General features: G+C 40.2%; 2 protein-coding genes across 2 annotated transcripts; one reads left to right on the forward strand and one right to left on the reverse strand.

Moving 5' to 3' along the window:
* Nucleotides 1-327: 327 nt before the first annotated feature.
* On the reverse strand, nucleotides 328-9297 carry LOC121183424 (dual specificity protein phosphatase 22-B-like). Its single transcript, XM_041040489.1, has 7 exons — nucleotides 9065-9297; nucleotides 8902-8935; nucleotides 7104-7186; nucleotides 4337-4386; nucleotides 3762-3836; nucleotides 2929-3100; nucleotides 328-1218 (listed from the first exon to the last, which is right to left on the reverse strand). The coding sequence occupies exons 1-7, from the start codon at nucleotides 9083-9085 to the stop codon at nucleotides 1069-1071; spliced, it is 585 nt and encodes a 194-aa protein (XP_040896423.1). The 5' UTR covers nucleotides 9086-9297; the 3' UTR covers nucleotides 328-1068.
* Nucleotides 9298-11949: 2652 nt separating this feature from the next.
* bphl (biphenyl hydrolase like) lies at nucleotides 11950-16453 on the forward strand. Its single transcript, XM_041040751.1, has 7 exons — nucleotides 11950-12182; nucleotides 13548-13651; nucleotides 13826-13992; nucleotides 14560-14713; nucleotides 14856-14987; nucleotides 15432-15555; nucleotides 15658-16453. Exons 1-7 carry the CDS (start codon nucleotides 12100-12102, stop codon nucleotides 15746-15748), a joined length of 855 nt encoding a protein of 284 aa, XP_040896685.1. The 5' UTR covers nucleotides 11950-12099; the 3' UTR covers nucleotides 15749-16453.
* Nucleotides 16454-16547: the final 94 nt, after the last annotated feature.

Raw genomic sequence — 16547 nt, forward strand, 5'->3', positions numbered from 1 at the left:
TTAAGAAAGATTTTGAAATCTGGACTTCTGCTTTTAACAGAATAATTTTACATTCTGTTATGGCTGCTTTTATTCGCGTAAATGATCAGAACATTTCCTTTCCACCACTGGCAAGTTGTGAGTTGTTCAACCAAAGACTAAAAGGCTTTCCCCCCCACCCCTTTTGCTTGAACTATTTCAAAAAGCGTGAATCCCCCGAATTGAACAGAAATTCACACCAAAAGATTAGAGGGAAGAATTATACATAATTTGTGCATTTTATTTTTTATTTTTTATTTTTTATTTTTTGTTTTCCTGTCTTGTAAATCATTTTGTGATCCCTCAAATTTAAACTGGGGTCTCAGCCATCAGGTTGGGAACTACTTCTCTAAAAACACTCATATGATGTATGAAGTCTCATGTTGTCATGTCTCACAAAACACAAATGTTTCACATGTGTAAATAATTTTGATATGAGTCGTGTGTAGATGCGAATCATTAACACTGAAGCTTATTCAGGCTTTTTCTTTGAATCTTTGTTTTTACTGCATTAATTGAGTTTGTTTTTAGACATTACACAATACAAACAAAACCAAACACACCTTTGATAGTGTTTTACTGGAAGATTATCAGCTCTCACACTGTCTATAGAAAGTAATACTCATATTTCAAGTACAAGACACAGCATAACATAACTGACAGGGGGAGTGCACACAGCTAATTATGTGTTCACACTGTGGACTGTATGTACATATTTCCTTGGTCTCATGCTTGACTGCCCTTGCATGTTGTTTTGACAGTTAGAGGCAAGGACATGACATGACGAAGGGGACTCGAGATAATGACATGAAACCCCCCCCCATCACATGATTGCTTAGCCATTCTGCAAAAATGAGATTCAACATCGAAACAGAATTTTCCAAGAGACAAGTGTTTGTGGTGCGGCTCCTGTCTGCAGGATCAATCACGAAAGTTTTCTCAAACACTTGATCTGGTCTTACTGGGTTTAATGGTCCATGCAGAGGCCCACAGTCCTTGGCTGCTTCAGCTTCAGCTGAGGTGAGCCTAGTCTGGCTTGAGACATTTTTTTCAGGTGCCACCTGAGGCCAAAGCAGGACTGATGCTTGTGGGTATAACGCTGTTGCTGCTGCAGTTGGATTTCCGAGCTAAAAGAGCTTTGATCTCCTCGTCGTCATTGAACGGGCTCTTCCCGTACCGCTCCTTCCACCAGGCTCGATACTGGAGGGGGAGAGAAAATTGGGCGTTCAGGTGTCAAAAAGGACAATCTTAGACAAATCAAAGAGACAGAGCAAGTGTCCAAACTGAGGTAAAGACAGCAGGGAGGGTCGATTGAGGTTTGGTTTTCAGTCCTGATTGTTGTGGTGACATTTGTAGTTATTCAAGAATTTTTATAACTTTAGAAAAGCAACAACCAAACAAGCACACCCACTTTACACAGTGTTGTTTTCCCAGTGTTGTTTGAATGTACAAATGAGTGTAACATTATGGTTGCATTCCAAGAGAGATAGTCTGAAAGCCTGCCCCATCATCTTGTCCTTCCCTACAAGAGAGTTTCCATCCAAATGTTACACAAGTTTTAATCAAATTTGGAAAAAATTAGGTTAAAAAAAGTGAAAATTATTGCACGTTTCCATCCACTGCTGACGAGTGATGAGAAGACACACTGAAAGAGCTCCTCAAATGGTGAAAAACAGTCTGCGAAAGATAATGGAACTGGGGCTTGTATATTTGTCTCATTTATTAATTTAAGTAAAGTGTCTCATTATCTCTCCACACAGATCTGATGCCTCTGTTTGCTGCTTTTCAGTGGAAGCTTCAGTGGACGTTTCGGTCACACGCTCCATGTACGACATGATTTATTCACCAACTCTGTTTCCGTTGCTCTTTGTCATGTTTAGCTTTTAGAAGAGTAACATTGTTTTGCAATATTTAGAGAATTTTGGCGTTTCCTCTCAGGTGGAAGGAAACCTTGTGATGGCATGGTATTGGCCCCTCCTTCAAGTATTGCCATTCAAAGCAGGTGCCACGACTGGATGACACATAGTATGAACTGGTTCCTTTTGAACTATACCTCAGTCTTTAGTTATACTAGTGCCAAAATGACACATTGATCAACCACCGGGAGCAGCAAGCGTTGCTTTGATCGGCTAATCTGATATTCTCTGTTGGAACATCACTGCGCTGTGAGGCCACACAGCGCAGTGACAGCATCACATGACCCACTAACCCCCCCCCCCGAAAAAAGATTTTCCAACATACAATCATTAAAAAAGCAGCAGCTTTCAAACAGTGTATACACACTTTTTCACAAACAATGCAAATTGATTCTATATTATCAAAATTATGTCCATTAGATCCGTATATGTGTTAAGGAGAACTGGATTCCACATTCAAAACCAAAAAAATATATATGTATATTCACCATTTTACAGCTGTGCCTTTTTCAGTGATTGTGTAAATGGGAAATGTGTGTTTTGGGTGTGACCTCCACAGCCTCGTGCTGTTACTCAGGGCTCGATTAGATTCAGTGGCACCTCTTTGACTGGGTATGCACTATGGACCACTATGAAAAACCTTTTTTGTGTTTGCACCTGTTGAGCACTTAGGGATTAGGACACAAGATGCAATGTGACACGTTATGTCATGATGTTTTTTACAGAGCTGCCAAACAAACCGTGGCTGAAGAGGATTCATCACATCACACTGTTTATGTGAAGAAGACAGTCAACAATGTCATCCAGCATGGTAACACTGTCCTCTGTTTCACATCACATGCAACGTTTCCTGTGGACATGGGCAGAGAGGCAGCTACAGAATGCAAATAAAATAAATGGCTACTGTTGAAGGTAAATTAAAAACTGGAGTTTCATATGTGATGAAAGTCATAAGGATCATAACTGTAAGTAAGAACGGTGAGGCTTCACTCACTTCTGACAGTTGTGTGTTTTCAAACTCCTCCAGCTGCCGCAGGAAGCCCAGGTTCGGCCCTGCACACGGCCTGGCCGCCCTCACCGCCGCCAGAGACTCCACCCAACCGCGACCCGTCACCGTCATGAGGTAGGCCACCACCAGAGTCACACTGCGGCGCATTCCTGCCACGCTGAGAGCACAGAGCTTCAAAGCTCGAAGCCAGTTGTAGTAATGATCACATACTGTAGTGAGATTCTCTTCTTTAGTGTACAAAGAAGTGAAACCCCTTTTTTCCTAAAGCTGTGGTTAAATGCCTGATTTTGCATGTTTGATATGAGAAAAGATGAAAGATGATGAAATTTACCATGAAAGCATTAACCAAAATTATTGTCAGACAGGTTTTGTCTGGTGACAGTGATGTGGTTGAAAATGAAAATGGGGTTAATAAAATATAAGGACCTCCAGCCAGCAATCACCTTGAGACAAATACTCATCATTATAAACAAAAAACAGCTGCATAAGAATTTTTTTGCTTCTTCCTTTCTGCATCCTCATATGCAAATGACACCAGTTTCATACTATATACTTTAATTTACTGTATATTATATTAAGATATGTTCTAATTTTTAATTTTAAAAACACTGAGGAAGGGCACTATGCAGTAAATACTTAAATATCAAAGGAATATTTCATCTTCTTAGAAAAGAATTCAAAAACCCCTCAAGAAAAATCCTCTTCCTCTTTAACCTTTAAAGTGAAGAATTGTTTTAACATGTGACTTAAAGATGAGGTACGTTGATACACAAATAAGGAACCAGCCAGTGGTATTTTTAGGATTTATTTTCACTCACCAGTGAACGAGGCAGCCCTCTCCTTTCAGACGGGACTCGTGGATAAACATGATGCTGTCTCTGAAGTACTGAGTCCTGGTGGTATTATCACATATTGAACACAGCAAATTCAAACACTTTCAAAACTTTAAGCCTTTCACAGTAAAATCTTATTAGTATTTTTTATGACAGTGCTTCGTGAAAAGTACTTCTTAGATGCCTAAATTATTTAATTTGGTTTTGGTTCCAGCCTCATATTTTTTTATGTTGATGAGTTTTCCAATAGTGTTTATTCCATCAAATATTTCTGAACCTGTCTCCAGCCAGAAGACTTTATAGATTTTATGATTTATTTATAGATTATAGATTTACATTGGTCAGTCTGTTAAATACAAAACACACATTCTGTGCCATAAAAATGTGAAATTATAATAAGACTTTTGCTGGACTTTTTTTTTTTTAATTTATACTTCCCACAGGTCATTGGATGGTAGATACATCAGAGCCAGTATTGAAGAACCTTAAAATATTTGTGAGCCTCATAAAGCTCATACTGTTTATACATATTGTGCACGTATTATATTTAAAGTACTCACAGGTTTTGCTTAGAGTGGTCGGCAGCACATATACACAGGTACGTCATCCCCTAGAGGGTGAGAGAGGGAGTAGTTAGGACAAAATGTTCCCAGCAGACAAACATGTTAAATTAGTCTATACTGTACAGCAATAAATGACAGTTCAGAGGGTCATTTGTTTGAATACCGGGTTTAACACACTTCCTGTTCCTTGGTGTGTGGGGCGGCCCCTGAAACCTTGCCCCGCTGACCCTGCTGCTCGGCACTGGTAGGTCATGACATAACGATATTCGCCTATGTGTGTGTATGTGTGTGTTTTTTTTTCACACTGTGCACCTGGCAGCTGATGGTACATGCAGTGGACAGAAACTACCTTGTCCCGTTATGACTGCACTGCTGCGAAAACCCCTGAGCCCTCTGGGACACACTGAGCTCTGGAAGTGATCCAGACAGGTCAGGCTGCTGTGACACGCACCCCCTGACCAAGTACTCATGCACACACACTTTGACTCTAATAAAACCTGCACATGTTGAAGAAGCGTGTATGACTGTCAGGGAATTTGTAATTGCTGACAGGAAGAGTCAGGTTATGCAAACAAATACTGAGAAGTACTCTTAAATCTTTGCACAGTCATTCTTAAAGCTCATGGTGACCATGACTCACTGGTATTATTAATAAATCACAGAAATCCCAAATAATGTGAATGCAAGTTGTGGACAAGTGCAGAAATTTTCTTTACTTGGAAAAGGACATTTGGAGGCTCATACCACTGTTCCATTAAACTGACCTCGTCATTTTATTTTGCAGTATGTTAATCAGGGCCACGGGCTGTACAGTAAATGGAGCATCTGATCTCAGAGGTTTGGTGGTTGCAAATTTTACCTTCCTCTCTCAGGAACCATCAAGTCGTCTTCCAAGAAATCAATCAGTCAGCAGTTTGACTGTTAGGTATGCAAATAAAACCATCCCATCTGGCCATTTGGGCTATACTGGTTAAACAGACCTGAGTCATCATTGTGCCACAGAACTAAAAAAAAAATCTGCGTGATACGTACACACGCGAGAATAATCCTACAGTTAAGATCAAGATTTGTGCAGCAGCAGAGGCTGATGAGCTGCTGATTGCATGTCAGCACAGTTCAGAGCGTGTCTGTAGGCTGAGACGCAATTTCAAGTCCAAGGCCTTTTAAAAAGTTTTGGTGGTTGACCAGTTTGGGTAGTGATACTGTAATACAAGTTGCTGTTTCTCTTCAGTGTTCAATGAAACATACTAGCATGGATGGAGAAAGTGTACAGAAATCTCTGAATACTTTTCATGCTCGCTTTCAACAAGAAAAGATGAAAGTTGTGAAAGCGGACACTGAAGATCTCAGACGAGTTCAAGATTTTCAAAAATGCGGACAGAGGGAGGAAAATGTCTCGATGCGATGCGTTTAATTCATTCAGATAAAACGACAATGAACCAATCCAAAGTCAAGTGAATCATTACGTTGGTAATTACAGGCTCATATACATCAAAAGTGTGAAACGCTGAATGAACCTCTGCTGTATCTACTGTAGCTTAACTGAGAAGAAAACATCAGAGGGAAACAACACAGCTAAGCTTTATTTCTCCTGTATCATTTATTTACAATGTACAGTCATAACTATATAAAAGATTATTGCAGATGAGAGGAAAGTATATTCTTGCATCTGTTACCAAATGTAAATCCATGAGGGCAAACTGCTACTTTCAGTGTACCAGGTTCTCACTGCAGAATCAGCTCTTTCTCTCCTGACACTTGCTCACTCACGTACACATAAGAAAAACACCTTTCCCGCTCTTTCGTACACAAATTGACATGTCTAAATGCAGCATTGAAAAGCCAGAAACCTTTTTTTTGTGCAGTTGCACTTTCAAGACTTTATGGACTTCAAGCTGTGCTGTGCTAAAAACATCTTGTGCGAAAAAATATCCCACAGAGTACACAGGGGGCATGCATCTGCATTACAGCTGCATCCCAAACACACACAAGTGAAAACTGCAGAGAAATTCTCAGATATTCACTGAGATCCCACACAGTGTCACAGTAATTCAGAAAACTGCTTATTTGGTGAAACCTGGTGAATTCCAGGTCTTGTGACTGACAAATCAAAAGAAAAGTCTGTGCAAAATTGAAAATAAGAACATCTGACTTTCACACCTATTGAAGTGGTCTATTGCAAAAGTCTTTGATAAAAATCTGACTTTTCTGTAAACTATATTATATTACATCCTGTTCCCTCCATGTTTATAAATTAGAGAGACCTTATTTAATATAACAATGACACTGATGAAGAGAAGGACCCCTCAGAAGACAACGAGGCTGATGATCAATTTAATCATTTTTCAAACATAAAATCTCAAAACTCTGCTGGTTTCATGTTTAAATGTGAGGTTCTTCTTTTTTTCTCTCTGTCTCTTTTCACACTGAAGCCTGAATAATCGCTTTGGGCTCTGGGAGACTGTGAGTGGGCATTTTTCAGATTTAATTAATTGAGTAATTAGAAAATCACTCTGCACATAAATGAATTAAGATTAAAAAAATTGCAAATTGAAGCCCTACGAAATTGTTAGGTCATGAAAAGACGACATGGCACTTCTGTGCTGATGCCAACATTTCACACTTTCAGTATGAGTACTAAGCAGCAGGGACATTTAGGGGAGAAACTACGCCCTGAGGCTGTGTACTTTATGGCTGGAGTAGTGTTGGGGGGTCACAGGGTCACACAGACCGATATTAGAGACACACAGAGAAGACAGCTCACCTCCAGGATGGGTGCAGCTGCATCATGGATTGACAGGATGTGGGTGATATTGTGTCGTGCCAACAGCTCCCTGTCTTGTGCATCTGTGGATCGCAAAGAAAGTCAAGAAACTGCAAGTACGGCCCCCACCCAATCACAAATCATTTCATATAGGTTCTAACCTAAATAAAGCCTTTTCTACCCAACAACAACCCCCCTTCTCAAACGTCTCCCAAGCAAATGTGGCCTCATGGCTTAAAAGGTTTGCTCTTGTCTTGAACTGAAAGAAAAACCGGAAAACCAGTGTTTCTAAAACAGTCCAACAGCTTGGCCCAAAAGCAAGAAACAGTATTAGTTCTAATCAAATTTTGTTCTTTGAAAGGAAGCCAAATGTTTTCTACCTTGGACAGATGTGTCTTGAACACTTCTTTCTCATGCTTTGCAAGTTTGCAGGATGCTGATGATGACACCTATACAAGACCATGATGAGTCTGTGCTGAGCCCCCCTGCCTGCTAAATTAATTACAGGAATCCTATTTCACATGTCTTTCGTATAAAAACTGTGAGACAGAAACAACAGTTTACAACACAAAAAGGAAAAAAACATCTGAGTGGCCTACTGAGTATAAATGCACAACACACTTGCAGAGGAAACACAATCTCAAGTCACTGTCAGCCAGTGACTTCAAGGTCATAAAATGTGTGTTGGTCATGAGAGAAATATTTTTATAGGTTGTCAGGGTGTTGATTTCACAGTGAAGCTGGTAACAGAGAGCAGTGGCACTGTCCAGAAACTTTTTGGCACCTGTTTTAACATTAAAAAAAAAATTATTAAGCAATAGAATTTTTTTTTTTAGAAAATGGCAGCAACAACAAAAAGATAAAGATCAAACAGAAAGCCAGAAAGCCTCAGCTTGTTATTCAGTTTCATTCCACAGTGGCTAAATCCAGCCATAAAAACAAACTCAACTCAGTTTTCTTCTTTATTAAATGTCGTATTGATTTCTTTATACAGTAAATATTTATAGTAAAAGGGACAGGCAGAAATTCAGTTGCTGTGCTGCGTGTTGGCCTTTCATTCTGTGAAGATCATTCAAAAGCGGTGCAGATATCTGAAGTCTCAATGGAATAATGCAACAAAAGGCATTTTTTTAATCTATAATGCAGTTTTCCCGCCTTAACTGCTTGTGTTATACTCAGACAGAGAGTCCAGGATAATGTAAAATACGTTATGTCATGTTGATAAAACAAAATCAAAAGCCTGGCTGACATGAAAGGAGTCAGGTTTCCTGTTTGACCGTGATTCACTGAACGTGTCTTGTGTACAAAAAGGTCCGTATTTTTACAAATTTCCTGTGTTGTCACTTTTACATGTAGATACGGATTTAAAAAAAACAAAAAAAGAAACCTAATGAAATTTTTTTGCTGCTTTATGGAAAGATGTGGAATGCAGTTTACGCTGGGGACACCCCCACACCACGGGGCATCCCCTCCCACTACAACCCTCGCATACTCAGAGCAGCCTTCAGAAATAATTTGTTTCCTCCAGCTGCTGAAAGAGAAAGAGTTACACACCAACCCCCGCAAAACACACACATGTCGCACAGGCAAAAAACACGCTGCAATATTTTTTTAACATCAAAATACACTGCTTCAATCATTCTGCTCTGCACTGTGACCTCTCCACTCTATAGAAACCGAGCTCAGTGTAGCATCTCACCACATGCCCCCCCATATGAGGAACTGAAACACACTCTACTACTTTATCCTGAAAATAAATCAATTCTTTACTCAAATGACAAAAGGCAGGACAACTTACCTTTGATATTTCCAATAAACAGATCAGGCAGGACCTGTAGAAAGTTTGACGCTGAGTTTAATGGAGAACGCAGAAGTTGTTAAAGTAAAACAACAGCGGACAAGACAGGTATTTATGCTTTGAATATTTTTGTAGAGTCAGTCCACACTACATGATTCTGTACCTTGTTTATTCCATTACCCATGTCTGCCAAAGGTCTCAGGAAATCAGCATCAGGTTCACGACAAATTTCAGGTCAGAATATGAAAATTTTGGCTTCAGGGAGCAAGTTCAGAGTTCCTCAGACTGCATCATCCAGTGCTCCAGCAGCATTTAGCTCCTGCCAAACCCCGTCAACAAGAAGATGATCAGTCACAAGCTCTGACTGCGTCACATTATTTTCAAACCACCGCCTCTGACGACTTCTTTGTGAGAGCCAAGATATCACAAAGCCCTCGACCCGGCCGTGGCTCATGCCCCCTCTGCTATTTCACTGAGAATGTGCTGCTTGAGATGACGTAATGTGACCTTAGCAGTGGGTCCCACTGCTTGGATATTTATATTTAGACCCAGGAGTGGGTCATAGGACCCTGGGTAGGCACATACCAACCAGACAAAGATGGTTGTGGGCCAGAGAGCAGCAAAGAACAGATCCAGCACTGGGTGAAGTCTGGCTATCACTATCTGCTGAGCTGTTAAACCGTACAAGGACCACATCTGAATGAGGCTCAAATTACAAACCACTTGCAATTAATCTCATTTTGATCAACAGTCTCAAGGTTAATAAGACAGGGCAGCTGTCTTTGAAGTACAAATTCCCCATTTAGCTTAAACTATGAGTTGATTCTCAGTGGACGACCACTTGAATGTACTTCAGTCACAGCATTTCCAGTAAGTCCTGCCTCATCTTTGAAAAATTGCTCTGAGGGGTTTGATGTATTTTTATGTGCCAGTTCATGTAGTAAATGTCAACATATTTTTTATCTGAACCGAATTAATGATGTCAGTCATCCCAATATTTGTCAAGGCCCAAAACAAAGATGCCAGCCTAATGAAGGGGCCAAAGAAAAGGTCAATCACCAAAGTCTGTAGGATTCATCATCTGAGGACATTGAATGCTTGTACAAAAATTTGTGGAAATCCATCGAACAGTTGCCAAGTGTTTTCAGTGGTGAACAGATGACCTGAAAGACAGACACTGCGATCTCTAAAGCCATGCTGCCATGAAAACCCCTCCCCCAGAATATCATAAAATAACCCAGGGAGGAGCAACAAATCCTGGTATTTAGCATTATTTTCTTAACTTTTTAGGTCATGATGTCTTGTAATTTTATGAGTACTGCTCATAAATGTGATTGTATTTTAGATCTAAGAATTCCCCCTTTTATTTTAAGCTGTGTGTTGCTTCTCAGTGGACATCCACTGGAATCTGCATCAGTCACTGCATTTCCAGTAAATTCTGCTGTAGCTTCGACACGTCTCTCTGAGTTGATCGAGGTATTTTTAGCCCGGGTTTGTCGCTTTGTTTTGTGTTCCTGTGTGTGGTTCAATGTGTGGCACAGCTCATACGCAGTGACAGGCAGAGCAGAGTGGAGGCGTTTACAAAAAGCTGCTTGTCTGCCTCACAGAGCTAGGTACGAGCAGCTCACCACGAGGTCAAACCCATTGATAAACAGACTCATCACACATCAGAAACACGAGACCTTTGTGAATCGATGGTGTATAAAAACACCTTCGTCAGAACATCACTGCGTAGGTGTGTGTCTGTGTGTGTGGGTGGACGGAGTGGAGGCTGTGCTGTTTAGATAGCCCACTAAAGGATGTAGCATGCTGATGATTAAATTTGTCTTTAAAAAGAGGAAGAAGAGAGACGACTTCAGACGTTACGCCCAGCAGATGATAAGCTGGTGCTACAACAAAGCAACACTGTAGAGTCTATATGGATGGTTATTTTATCACTGCGACTAAGTTATTCTCTTAATCAATTTATGTAATAATTATTTCCTCACTTTATTGATTAACTAGTTAGTCTGTTACACACCAGGGGATATTGAAAACTGGCCACTGCAATTTCCAAACTTGTTTTATTCAACCAATAATCCAAAGCCCCAAATTATTATTATTATTGTTGTTGTTGTTGTTGTTGTTGTTGTTGTTGTTACTGTGATAGAAAAGATAGAAAAGCAGCAAATCTTCACATGTGAGAATCTGGAGCCAGGATCAATATCGACTCCACCGCTGTGATCCAGACACTGTAAAACCTCCAAAACTGTTCGATGCATTGCCACGAAACTTTGTAAAGACGTCACAGACGTTGTATCCCAAAGACTTTCAGTCTTGTCTGGTGCCACCACGAAGTTGACATTTTTGTTTCTGTGAGAAAATGGTTTGACAACTGTCAGGTGGATTGTCATGAAATTTGCTTCAAATATTACAGGTCACTGGAGGATAAATGAAGGCTATTTTATTGTTTTATTAGACAAACGACAGCACAGAGGAGACAGGAAGGAAGAGGGAGAGAGAGAGATGAGGTGATAATGAAAATGAAAATAAAGGTCCACACCCTGAGGTCTAACTGACCCCAGACATAATTAAAGTCAGTATGAATGTATTATAACATACTCTACATTTCTTTGTCTGTCAGTAACACAGAATAGTTCCTTATTTGCTGCAATAACAATGCTTCTTGGTAATTTCCATATTTTGATACCATCATCAAATGTGTAAACAGTTTCTGGAGAGGGAGGAAAAAAATATGTACAAAAATCTTCCTTTAAAAATAATTCCAGGGAAAGAAAAATAAAGTTTCTGACAAGAAATTAACTGAAGCCTAAATCAATGTTTTGCTGGGTTTCAGTGGAGACGTTCTTTCAAGGAAATTCTTCTGGAAACAGGACAAGACAAGATAAACAACAATCATTATGAAACTTCTAATGAAATTACTAAAATAAAGCAGAATATCCAGTAATAAATCAACCTTTGGGTGAAAGGTGTCGCTCGGTTCGTTTTCGTACTTTCGCTTTAATTTTTTTTTTTTTTTTTTTTTTTTTTGTCTGTCACTAAAGAAGACGTGGAAAGTGCCGAGGTGAATTCAGCTTCCTGAGTTCCCTAAAGTGAAGAGTTTCGGCGCAGGATTCCACGGTCTTCGGTCAGGAAGAGACTTTGATCAGTGTTTGACCTGCAGAGAAGAGCCGCTGCGTCTGTGCGCACCTCTGAGTCATGGCGTTATTTCTGCTCGGAGGACGTTTCTTTAAATGCAGAGCCCACATTAACAGAGCCACGACAGCGATGCAGCCATACTGGTAACTGTTTTCACTGTGTTGACATCTGCACCTTTATAGTCACGATTCTTCAGACGTGGACCTTAAACCACCGACTGCTGCAGTAACAAAGCAGGAAATGCCTCCTCTGCGTTTGGCAGCATGTTCGTATTTCTCTCAGGGTTTGATCATTTGATTTACATCCACTAGATGGCGTAGTATCTCCAGGCAGTGCACTATGCAGTGTGCACGGAGTAATGTTGCTGTAGTATTCAAATCTATGGGGAAACACCCACATGTCGCTCTTCACCACTGTTAATTGTAAATTTATGATGGATCCTTATTATAACTATTATTATTATTAACAGTAGTAGTAGTATTTTAGTAGTTTTTATTAATACTTGTAAATAGTCTATTTTGGGGGGCGTTAGAATCCCTACAATGTAAGATGTTCTAAAAAAAAAAAAAAAAAAGAATAAAAAGCCTGTGAGCCACAGTTATACTTTTGAAGGTCTGATGCCAAGTGTGGAAAGAATTTCATGATTAATCAAGCATGGGCGTAAATGTTGGAGGTGTTTTTTTTCTTCTCAAGATAACAACGTACCAATGAAGTAAACTTATTTATCTATAATTTTTTATTAATTTAACATTTGTTTATTTAGGAGAGGATGGCTGAGCATACGTGCTCTTTTAGCTTTTAGAGCACTGCCCTGAAATTACAGAGACAAAGTGACGAAGAAGTCACTTTGGGCAGTGAACTTTACTTTAAGACATGTGTAAACACCCCACAGATCCACCAAAGTCCTGCAGGACCTTACCTGGTATGGTAGGAATGGTGGGAGGACATTTTGAATGCCTGCGCAATACCCGGAAAAGTCCACAGGACTTTTTCTCAACTAATGAATTTTCCAGGTCACTTTTTTGTAAGTAGGTGTCCCTCCAATACAACAAGCAAAGCAGTCACCGTCAGTGCAGCTTCGTGTTTCATTAAAGTATCTCTGCCGACATGTTCCCGTCAGACGTCCTCCACAGTGTGAGTAATGTTTAACAGCAGGTCACAGTGACCTGGAGGCACAAACAGTGAAGCAAGTAAAGAAACAACAGACATTTATATAGTATAAGGATAATGTCACACGTCAAGATTCAGTCAAAATTACATGAAAGTTTTAAACAGAAGCTGTCGTTACGGCCTGTGGGGACCAAGGTGCTGAGCCTGTGTTGAATTTCCTTTTTCAAGCCCAGTGAAACCATGTTCTAATGTTATTATGGCTGATTTCAACTGTTCCTTGCCAAGGTCTACGATATGATTGTTGTTGTTTTTACTGTGACTGTCAGGACAGATCTGTTCTACTCTCTTCTATCACTGTGGCCACTAAAGCCACAGTTTAGCTGTCTGTTTCCCTGCAGCTCTTCAGTGGCCTCAGGCAGGCAGCATGTTAACGGAGTGGATCTGTACTACGAGCAGACAGGCAGAGGGAAACATGCGGTGCTGTTGCTTCCTGGAGCGCTGGGTAAATACAAGCACATCCATCCTCTTCCTCTTCCTCTTCGTTAAAGAAGGGACTTCCTGTCAGTCCATGAGAAACACAAGATCTGATTTTTTTTTTAAGGGTAACATCTTCTTAATTCAGATTATAGTACAATGCATCCTCATGTGAAAACCAGTTTGGTCTTTTCTACCACAGGAAGTGCGAGGACAGATTTTGGTCCTCAGCTTAAGTCTCTCAACAAAGAACACTTCACTGTAGTTGGCTGGGACCCCCGTGGTTATGGACAATCCCGTCCCCCAGACAGAGACTTTCCCCCTGACTTCTTTGAGCGAGATGCAAAGGACGCAGTAGATCTGATGAAGGTATAATCAGTCAATTCAGCAGCTCATTGTATTTATTACAAATCTGAATCTGGATCATATGATAGAAAGAGATACAGATGTGAACTTCCAGGTGCACAGATTAAAAAGTTCTACACACATATTGATAGTTGTATTCTCAGCTAAGTGTTCAGTGTAGTGTTAGAGGAAACTGTAAAGTAAGACTATTGCAGTGTTTGATTGTCATTCCAGATGAATGAATATACGGACTAATATCTGGAGACAGACAAATAATGAAAACTTTATTGGATATGAGTTTTGATCAACTCATGTTAAAGTGAGTGGGAGTATTTATTTATTTGCGACAGCAGAAATCTAGTTTGGGCAGTCATTTTTTAGCAGTCGTGCACAGAATGAAACTGCAGCAGGAATCTGGATGTTATTCCTCACCGTTCTCTCTCAGCCTAACCCGACTATGATCCACAGAGGTGGTGGTTCCCACCAGCGGCCTCGCTGAATGCCTCCTGTCCCCTCAGACAGCATTTTGAAGCTGCAGTAACATGTGTGCAGTTTGTTTGTGATGTACAGTATTTGTCATTTCTTTGGTAGGCGCTGGGCTTTGGCAGGTTCTCTCTGCTGGGGTGGAGTGATGGAGGAATCACTGCTCTGATTGCAGCAGCAAGAAACCCCGACCTGATCAACAAGATGGTTGTATGGGGATCCAATGCCTTTGTTTCCCAGCAGGATCTCAAGCTTTACGATGGTACTCCACATTCTACGTCTAACTGTGCACAACATGATCTTTTTTTGATCTGTGGGTTGATCTGTGTTTTGCAACTGTTTTTGTGTGCATGTCTGTTTGTTGTTGTTTGTGTGTGTGCCTGTGTGTGTGTGGGACCACCCAGCGGTGCGCGACGTCTCCAAGTGGAGTGTGAGAATGAGGCAGCCCATGGAGGAGGTTTATGGAGCCGAGGTCTTTGCTAAAACCTGGGAGGCCTGGGTGGATGGGATCGCACAGTTTGCAAAAAGATCTGAAGGTACTGAATTCATGCTGGTAGTGACTAATAAGTACACAAGTCGAGTTGAGCAACCTGTGACTGAAAACTGCCATAACTGATAAAAAACAAAAAAGGTTTTGCAATGAAATTTCTCTAATTAACTTGACAGTGCTATTTTAGGTGTTTTGTACTAGACTCAGTCTTCACACAACCATGACAACTTATTAATTACTTGAAAGATCTAAGTCTCCAGATTCTGTCTGTGCAAAGCTTTTTAGGATCCACATTTCACTGCAACAGCTGTTTACACTGCATTGATTAACACTTGTGGTTATGACTCCAAAGTGTTTTCCACACAAAGGGTCCATCTACAGGCGTAATATTCCCTCTATTATGCCAAACAACTTACTTTTCAACCCTAAAAATAAATTCCAGATGAAAAGAGCAAAGCCAAGAGTGGTCTCTTTAATGTCCTCTGGTTAGGGAGTATCTGCATGGAGCTTCTTCCCCTCATCACCTGTCCAACCCTCATCATTCACGGAGAGAAAGACCCCATGGTGCCCAGCTTCCACCCACAGTACCTCCTCAAACACATCAAAGGATCACGGTGAGAACGATCACACAAATACACATTTTAACAGCAACCATGCTACAGGTACATTTAAGTCATAAAATGGCATGCAACTTGTGTGTACTGTCCAATATCTAGATTACATCTGATGCCAGAGGGGAAACACAATCTCCACCTGAGGTACGCTGATGAATTCAACAAACTGGTGGGAAACTTTCTGGAAGATTGACTGAGACAGTGAAGCAAACTGACTGACTGACTGTAAGGTCACTGCAAGTATTTAATAAATCTCACTTATTTAATTTGTACCCTGTTCTCATGAGGTTCACAACTGATGAATTAATTGTGCAATTCTGTGAGTTAAGTTCATATTTTTACTTTAAATTTCAATGTAATTTTTTCTATAATTAAATCTTTCATGAAGAAAGTGGGTGACATTTTCATTATTATTATTTGGATATTTGGTTATTGGTTTGTTTCATTTCTCAAGCAAACAGAGCCAAACAGGCTCTGGTTCCAGGTTATTAGAGGTGAGAATTTGCTGTTTTTCTTTGGCTTAGGTGACACTGAACTGAATATATTTGGTTTCACCAGCAGTTTGAAACTGTCATCTTTCATTTCTGGGATTTTATGATCAGTATTTTCATCCATGTTCTCTTTCGATCTGATCTTGATCTCGTCATACATGCTTTTATGTTGTCTCAGTTAGATGAGTTATTGCTCCCCTACAAACCAGAGCTCAGCCTCAGGTCCTTTGGCAGGGCTCCCCTGGCTGTTCCTAAGACCCAGCTCACGACTAAAGGAGGCTGGACCTTTGCAGTCAGGATCTCTGGACTCCCTGTGTGAATATCTTATAAATCACTTCTCAAATGTTGTTATTATTGTTGTTGTTGTTGTTGTTTTTAAAAGGCCTTTCTTTAACTGATAGCACACTTTATTCTGCTGTTTTCATTTTGTTTGTTCATCAAGTCTTATCTTAGGAGTATTTTACCCAGTTTTATTAAGTATAAAAAAAATACCTTATTAGA

Source organism: Toxotes jaculatrix, chromosome 6, assembly GCF_017976425.1.
Source record: "Toxotes jaculatrix isolate fToxJac2 chromosome 6, fToxJac2.pri, whole genome shotgun sequence".
Lineage (NCBI taxonomy): Eukaryota > Metazoa > Chordata > Actinopteri > Toxotidae > Toxotes > Toxotes jaculatrix.

What these genes read in the sequence shown, in the direction of transcription:
- LOC121183424 (XM_041040489.1), bottom strand. Translation starts at nt 9,085, where the DNA reads ATGGGTAATGGAATAAACAAG. An exon ending in GTTTATTGGAAATATCAAAG is followed by an intron (nt 7,187 to 8,901) that starts GTAAGTTGTCCT and finishes TGCGATCCACAG; the next exon opens with ATGCACAAGACAGGGAGCTG. An exon ending in CAGCTGCACCCATCCTGGAG is followed by an intron (nt 4,387 to 7,103) that starts GTGAGCTGTCTT and finishes CTCACCCTCTAG; the next exon opens with GGGATGACGTACCTGTGTAT.
- bphl (XM_041040751.1), top strand. Translation starts at nt 12,100, where the DNA reads ATGGCGTTATTTCTGCTCGGAGGACGTTTCTTTAAATGCAGAGCCCAC. An exon ending in GGATCTCAAGCTTTACGATG is followed by an intron (nt 14,714 to 14,855) that starts GTACTCCACATT and finishes GGGACCACCCAG; the next exon opens with CGGTGCGCGACGTCTCCAAG. An exon ending in AAACACATCAAAGGATCACG is followed by an intron (nt 15,556 to 15,657) that starts GTGAGAACGATC and finishes TCCAATATCTAG; the next exon opens with ATTACATCTGATGCCAGAGG.